At 42.1% G+C, this 8,569-nt stretch overlaps 1 protein-coding gene across 2 annotated transcripts in view; it reads right to left on the reverse strand.

Moving 5' to 3' along the window:
• The window catches only part of HS2ST1 (heparan sulfate 2-O-sulfotransferase 1), a 107,465-nt gene that overhangs the window by 68,801 nt on the left and 30,095 nt on the right, over positions 1-8,569 (reverse strand). Inside the window, exon 1 of one of the 2 annotated variants that reach the window (XM_027719924.2) lies at positions 7,808-8,109. The exons of the other annotated variant lie outside the window; for it this stretch is intronic. Coding sequence (XP_027575725.1) covers positions 7,808-7,931 — 124 coding nt within the window. The 5' untranslated portion in view covers positions 7,932-8,109. Of the gene's footprint in view, positions 1-7,807; positions 8,110-8,569 lie in introns of those variants that run through there. 2 annotated transcript variants of the gene reach the window in all.

An 8,569-nucleotide genomic window follows, 5' to 3' on the forward strand; every position in this document is an offset into this window, starting at 1 on the left:
TACCAGAAAGCTTCAATAATAGTAACTATTACAAAAGTACTGTTATTGGAACCATGATGACATAAGAATATTGCAAAGTAATGACAACAATAATATGTTCATACTGGAAACAATAAAAAGACATGTGGACATAGTTGGGTTTCCTGCAGACACATTTGCAAACAATACCTCTACAGTAAAAATATACTCTTAATTTAAAATAAAAAACTGAACTGTAGCAATGAATTCATTCCTTGATAACATACAGACACTCAATATCAGCCAGTCAACACTCTAGGGTACATCCTGCAATAACACTGATGTCCTGAGAGTCAGCATATTCCTGACGCAAAACCATACAAATCTGTGCAACATGTTTCTACAAGTATCAAGACTTGATATGTTTAGTGAAGTGCCTGGGCATACCAATTATAATCAGCACCAGCAGTTATTTGAATACAGGCAGTTACCGATAGGAATGCCAAATGGAGGGACTTGAGTTCTCCAAAACTTAAAAGGTCAAGTGGCAAGGAGCTGGGGGGTGAATAAAGAACCAGCTGAGTCAATTCCAGGAAGGAAGGAAGGTTTGCTTTTCTCTCCTGAGTGGAGACTTCTCTGAATGCCACCCTTCTCAAGGTGCTGGGCTTTGAACACAACAACTTCACAGGGCCACAGGTTTTTAGGGGAGTGGGCAAATCCAACAGAACTGATGGGCTTGAGCACCACATGAAGCAAAGGGTTTGAAAAAGATACCACCCGTCTCCCATCCAGACAGCGAGTAGGACAGATTGCAGCTAAAAGTCTGTACATATTTATGAAAGGCTGCAGCCAGCTGGCCAAATTTCAGATGTCTCTCTGTACACCGGAGTTCTTTCACTCAGTCTTTTAACTTTTATTTCCGGTTGAAAAAATAATGCAAATACATGTACTAGTTCAGCTATTCTTCTACAGCATGGAACTTTCATTATGCTTGCCAGGCTAGTATTTCAGATACATAAACAGATTTCAAGCAAAGCACTTACCACTATTTTAATACTGCTTTGACAAGGTTTAAATACACTTCAGATAAGTGACAAAAACTACAGATTGCACACAGTTACACAAAAAGGCTGTCTTTTGATCCATTGAAGTGATAATACATGGAGGATTCCATATGCAAAAGCCATCTAATTCCAAAAGAGGAACAAGAATTTGAGGGAAGGCACTCAGAAGACAAGTCTGGCCAGAATAAGTCTAGCAGTGAGTGACTCATGGTTGCCAGTCAGTAGATATGGAAATTACTTGTTCATGAACTGCTTAAATGTCCCTAACTTCAACAGCCAGGGGCAATACAAAGCTATGCAAAGAAAAAAGAATTCAGATGCAAATATGTCAGTTTTCTAAAATAAGGAAGAAAAAAGAATTCCTACAATTTATTTCACTTCCCATATAGGAAGAATCATAGAATGGCTTGGGTTGGAGATCATTTAGTTCCCACCCCCCTGCCGTGGGCAGGGGCACCTTCAACTAGACCAGGTTGCTTGAAGCCCCAACTAGCTTGGCCTTGAATACTTCCAGGGACGGGGCAGCCACAGCTTCCCTGGGAAACAATGATAAACTGCAAAGCAATGATTTAATCTGTTATGCTAACTCCAAAGTTCAGGTAGTTTAACAAGGGCTGTTCTGGGCAGGTTTTTTTTAATATATATGGATTTTATGTGTTTACATACATAAATACACAGAGATACATATATAAAATGCATGACTAGTCAATTTTAACTTGATGGAGTATTTGTGAGTTTCTGGTTTTGTTAGGGTTTTGCTGTTTTTTAGTCTTTTAAACCAGTTCCTTCAGTAACCTCCAGTGAGAGCTAAAAAAAAAAAAAAGACATAGGAACTTCCAATCATCACTCAGAAGCAGAAAGTAGACATAGAAAATACAAAGGGAGTACTGGCATGGCATTATGCCATGATGCCATTCTTTTGGGTGCTTCATCACAGAGTAAACAAAGGCATCAAAAGTATTTTTTTGTCATTTCCAGTAGTACTACCACTTTTCCCTTTAGACTGTTAAGCCAAAACTTGCTAGGTATTTCATTATTGAAGTAATCTCCCTTCCTATGTAGAAAAACAATAATACGGAAGAGCAGGATGTAGAACTCCTTTGAACACTTTCTTCTGAGATTTTCACCCTTGAACTAATTCCATACCTCATAGCTATCATTACCAATTTTGTAATATTGCCTTAATTCACAATAAAGAAGAGCACAGCACTCACATTTCTTTTGCTGTCCACAAAGGCTTTTCTGTCCTAAACAGGTGATTATAAATGTGGCTTTTCTCGAGGATTTCCCTGAAGGGTGATATTGTTGTTCTATGTACTCTTCAACTTAAATTTGTGCCTTACAGAGTAACATACGTAGATATGTACTGGCCCAAACCTCCTTTTTCAATGGAGAATCTAGAAAGATAAGAGTACTCACCTGGTGATTACCCCATCCACCACCGCCCAAGGCTGGAGGGACTGGAGGCTTTATCTGATTTCTCACGTCCTTCTCACCTCTCAGAAATGCCCTCAATATTATCTAACAAAAATATCCCTGTGCCAGATGACTCTTCAGCACAGCATCTGCTATTAGAAGTGAAGGCACAGCTCTCACATCACCAATTCTCAAAGCTATTTTACTAAAACCATGAGGCCTGAAAACTAGATACAAAACCTAAAGTTTCTTGTGTGTAGCCTTTCAGAAGAGGAAAGAAATTTTAAGAAGTTACACCTCTTATTTCCACTGTTAGAACCAGCTGTTGGGATGCCAGTGAAAAGAGATAAGATCAAGTCACAGAGCACATCAGCAAGTCTGAGATGTCTTGGTATGTGCTCGGCAATGTGCACAGTTTTGTACTAGTCAAAATTCAGAGATTACCAACTTCACAGAAAATACAAAAGCAGTAGCTGCAATATTTATTCCCAAAAAAGTTATAAATAAATATAAAACCACAAACAGCAATATAGTAATTTTTTAAAAAATTATACAATTGCTCTATATCACACTTTTCAATGGGAAGTACTTTAAAATTTAAAATAGTCTGGGAGTACTTTAAAATTTATTCTGAAATTCTTTAAAACTTATTCAGAGACATGGTCAAAGGAAATGGTAAAGGGGAACCAAGTGAAAAAGTATGATAGAACCAGCAAGACAAAGTGGAAGAAAGTTCCACTGGCTGGAGATATACTGAGGAAGCAGCATTACAACTCTTATTTCAGGAATCTCAGTATACAATAAAACAGCTTCTGAAAGAATGCCTTGGGCTACTCAGCAGCAAATAATAACTACTGGTCAACAGGGAGATATTTAAAAGAAATGCTGGAAATTATCTGCATAGCTGCGTGTGGCCAGAATTTCCAACAATCACAAACTCTTCTTTACAAATGAAGTTCAATTATAAATAACAATATACTAAGGAACCATGCATGCTATATTATAAGGGACAATTTACGAAGTTTTCTGAAGCATTTTTCCAAGCCCATGCAACTGACAGGCCTACTGACAGGAGATTTTTTTATTTCTAAAGGAAGGAAACATGAGATGCTATCATTTCAACATCCCCAAAAAGCAGAAAATCTTACATTTCTATAATGCATATAATTTAATCATTGGGAAGTTAAAGGTTTAACTTTAAAGCAACAGTGGTTTATTAGGGACTTGCACAGTGCTTTGAAAGACACTACCCCAACAAGGGCCAAAGGCACTAAGAAACTACCTCAAAAATTTTTTAAATCTGGCAATCAGTCATCACTTAATTTTTTTTTTTTTTGTGGGCTTAGGAGAAGAGCCTTAGCCTTTCAAATTATTTATGTATTTTTAAACAATAAAAAACCCTGAAAAAGTAAAATATTAAGAATTTTTTTCAAATGACAATTCTATCTGCTGAATTCAAGGTGCTGAATTAAGCAGACAGGAGCTCTAAGTTTGTTTATCACTTAGCAGGAGAAATACTCCCACATTACAGCTAAGAAGTGTTTCAACATGATCTGAAGCAGGTTCAATCCTTGCTTTCCCTATTACAGCACACTATGTTTCTCAGATATAGACTATTTCCAAAATGCACTATGTAAGCATCACTAAACTGCTATAAAGTAGTATTACTACTTCACTTAAACCCTATCAAAGAGTAATCCTTCCCCATCTACTGTCCTCACCTTTTATGATCAATCGTACAGACTCACATCCGTGAACGAGGCACTGTCTTCTCCCACTTCTCTGGCCAAACTTGAAGTGCTACTAGTATTGTAAATACAACTACTTCAGCAGAACTAGAACACATACAAACTTCTCTCTTGGTTCTCACCACCAATAAATTATACAATTTTGGGGAGGGAAGAGGAGATAGGGATGGGTTACTTCCAGTTGGATCATCTTTTTGATCCAACTCACCACAAATATTAATGGCAGTGCAGGACATGGCATGGTACATGTTTAACACTAGGTCAGTTTACACCAAAGGCAGAGCTGCAGCCACCAGGCTTCCAAAAACCAAAAGGGCCAGTCAGACATTATTTTGGTTCCAGGAATGATAGTGAAACCTCAACATCTGCCTCCCATGGGCAATATTCTCTATTAGGGCTGTCTATTCCTACAGCTAACACATGGGTACCTACACCAGGCTTAAATAAAAACATTAATGTTCTCACTGGCAATGAGGGACAGCTTAGTCTGGAGAGAATGCTAATTTAGCTGCCCTAACATGTAAACTTGAAAATAATACAATGAATTAATAGCTGTATGCACAAACTTCACCAAAAATGTACTTCAATCTGTTATCACTGGGCTCTGCTTGTGATCTCACCACTACAGAGTATTTGTAAGGAGTTGCAAAGAAGTTACAACGAATATTTTGATTTTATTTTTAATTAGAGTTATCTTTCATATGATGATAAAGCCCACAGGTTTACAAATACCTTTTAAAATTATATTAGGATCATCATAATCTCATCACAGAGACAAAGAGCAGCAGCAACATTTGTGATGGTCATTTGCTTTTATCTCCTATACTTCTCAACTTAAAAAAGTTTGCCAGGGTGACTAAGTTTTATCTACATAAATGGAAAAAAAGAGGTTCCCATTCTTTTTTCACACAGAAACATACTCCAATTTCACACTATAGGCAAGATACTAAGTTGTTGAACTGAAATTAAGCTCCTCAGCTGTTCAGTACAGAATCTGGAGTTGCTCATATGTGAAGAAATTGGATAAAGCCCTTTCTATCAGAAAGTATGGCTGAATATTATTAGAACTGCTGATAAGACTGCACAATTATTTTATTTGCTATCAAATCTCAAGTCATTTGGTTTTCCTAGTCAACGTCTAGCTCTTACAAGTACTTTCCAACATGACAGTTTATCATATGATAAGGACAAGAGGACACAATCTTAAGCTCTGCCAGGAGAGGTTCAGGTTGGATAGTAGGAAGAAATTTTTTATGGAGAGAATAATCAGGCATTGGAATGGGCTGCCCAGGGAGGCGGTGGATTCACCATCCCTGAAAGTTTTTAGGATGAGACTGGATGTGGCACTCAGTGCCATGGTTTGGTAACCACGGCAGTGTTGGATCAAGGGTCGGACTTGATGATCTCGGAGGTCTTTTCCAACCCGGCTGATTCTATGATTCTAAGTCAATTCAAACATGTGGCACAGCTCAAAACCCAGTACCCAAATGATGTGGAACAAGACTTCTGCCATAAAGCACCCACTGAAACACAACTGAAAGACCAAAAGAGCTACTTTGTCATTACCATGAAATCATAGTTCTACTGCCTCTTCACAGGCACACACACAGACATACACACCCCTCAATCTTTTAGTGGGCAAGGAAAAAGATTGGAATTCAAGTGCATTAGGCCAACTAATTACTTTGATTTGGAGAAAACCATTCTCCATACTACAGATCAGTAAAAATATTACCAACCATGATGGTAAAAAAACCAGTCGTAATGAAACCTTAACATTTACTACTCATAAAGTACACGCCAAACATGTAAAAAGGGAGACATTCAGAAAGCTAGAAGCTTTTAAAGAAAGTATACTAAAGAAACACTAAAAGAAACAGAACCTGAGTTCAAAGGTGCTGCAGAAAGTGCTTTTTCCCCTCCTTCCACAGGTTTTAGACAATCACTAGTAAGCTTCTCACAAAACAAATCTTTCCATTTTACTTTTAATAAACCATACAATAGTTTTCCCTTGTCCTTAGGAAATAAAATCAGCGAAAAATAGTAATTAGATTCTTGTCCCAAAGCAGTATAAGCTGTAGGAGTATTTTAATCCTTTAAATATGTAGCTTAAACATGCCCATTGCATATATATTAAGGAGGAAGCGGAAGTTTTACCAGTAAAATCCTTTATACTCACAGGCATTATGTTATTCTTTTCATGCCAGGAGGTAGATTTCCCTAAAGTTACACACACTGCCAGCAACAGAGGCACTGAAGCCATGGGTATCAAACCCTTAAAAGCAGACGGATACAGAATTCCACTAAACCTTGAGCGTTATGTTAACACTTGCTTGAATTATCTTCCAATTTCATTCATTTTCTTCTTCAAATGTTTGTTTACAGTTATTAAGACCCTGCAAAAATTATGCCTTGATTATAAATGGTAAAATCTTTCCGTTGAAAAATATGCAGAATAAGGGCATCCCTCAACTCAAGCAGTCAACCACTGCAATTTCCCGGGTCCTAATCTCTAATATCCAGATCAGAGAGAGCAAAGTGGAAAAGAAATGCTGTGAAGTAAAATCCCAATGGCATTCATACAGCTCAACATTAAGTTATGCTGACTCTGGCTCTCTTAAAAGCTCATTGTTAAACTTCCCATGTCACTCAAAGTCCATTTCTAGTTTTAACACCAAAAGGAACATGATGTGCGCTTTTCTTCCTAGAAGCTTAAAGTGTTCATAGTCTAAATATCTTAGTACAGTCAAATAATATGAGAAACCAAATCAACAGTGTCTGCAAACCAGCACCTGCTCTTGTATACACCAGAAGTCTCAGTGCTCTGTTTTTGCAACTGCTAGGCACCATAAACTAGGTACAGAATGGTGTTTTTTCACATTCTTGAGACCCTTAATTATGTAAAATATTTACAAGTCCTGCAGCCTTGTGTACAACAGACAAAGTCGTAAGATGTTACCCGCCAGGCAGATATTACTCTAAAAAGATCTATTTAATGCAGGAAAAGTAAAAGAAATCTTACACAGGAGGTTTCAAGTTCATCACAATTCTGTTTAACTACAGCTCAGTCTAGATCACTAACTACGCTCAGTAAATGCAGAAAACAGCATCTTACATTCAATAAAACAAATTTGCCATTTGTCATTAAGAGCAATGTGTTTAGCTTTCTTTTTTTTTTACCCCGTGCTTTCCATTACAATGTCAAGCGTCAGTAAAACATCTGAAGTAGTAATTAGATGTGAAGAAGACGGTAATTCGCTGCAGCAGCAGAACTAGGCTGTTTCGGCACCACGGCGGCTTCTCCTCTCCCTTCCCGGTGCCTGTCAGGAGGCACTCGCAGGCCGGGCGCTGCTCCCAAGGGCTCTGAACCGCTGCTCTTCTAACAAACCCCATCGACACACGCCACAGAAACATTTACCTTTCCAGCACCGACCCCTGCCAGGTCTCCTGACCTCGCAGAGCACACCCACATGAACTCAGGCCAAGGCTGCTGCAGCCACAGCCGGCTGTGCGGAGCGCCGGGGCCGTGCCGCGGGGGCTCGGCACACACGGACCCGCCGGGGCTTCCCGGGCCCGGCCCGGCTCCCCCCGCGCCTCGTCCCGGCCGCGCCCGCCGCTCACCCAGCTTGCCGCGGGACTCCTCCAGCTTCTGGATCTGGTTCTCCAGGAACAGCACGGCCACCCCGAACACCAGCACCGCCAGCAGCTGCAACTTGGGCGGCAGCATAATCCTGAGCAGCCCCATGAGCAGCAGCAGCAGCGCCGCCCGCCCGGGATCACGACATAACGCGGGACCCGGCCCGTGGGGGCCGGCGGGAGCCGCAGGGACGGCGCGGGCGAGGAGGGACGGAGGGAGCGCGGTCGGGGGCGCGGACAGGGCCCGGCGCCGCCGCTCTCACATCGCCGCGCTCACCCCGCCCGCAGAGCGCCTGCAGAGCGCCCGCCGCCCCCCGCGCCCGGCACCGCCCGCCCGGCCCAGCCCCGCCGCCCTCCCGCCCCTGCGCGCGCTGCTCAGCAACCGAACGCCCGGCCGCGCGCCCGCCCCCCGCCCCGCGCCGCCATCGCCGGTTGGCCCCGCCCCCCGCCACCATTGGCTGGTGCCGTCACCGCTCCGCCTCTCCCGCAACTCGATTGGTCTTGCGCACGCGATGCCCCGCCCCCAACGCCTTGGCCCCGCCTCCCCGGCTCTGAGCCGCCGGAGCGGGGCGATGTCCCGCCTACATGCGTCCCTTCCTGATTGGAGTGCACGCCTTGACGTCCCGCCCACCTGCCCACGCTCATTGGGCACAGGCACCACGGCGCTTAGGAAAATCACAATGGTATTGGTCAGATTGCCTGTCAGTCACCGGGGCCGGGGGCAGAAGTGCCGGATGGCAGCGATTC

Source organism: Pipra filicauda, unplaced genomic scaffold, assembly GCF_003945595.2.
Source record: "Pipra filicauda isolate LSUMZ 115617 unplaced genomic scaffold, ASM394559v2 scaffold164_size1636381_pilon, whole genome shotgun sequence".
Lineage (NCBI taxonomy): Eukaryota > Metazoa > Chordata > Aves > Passeriformes > Pipridae > Pipra > Pipra filicauda.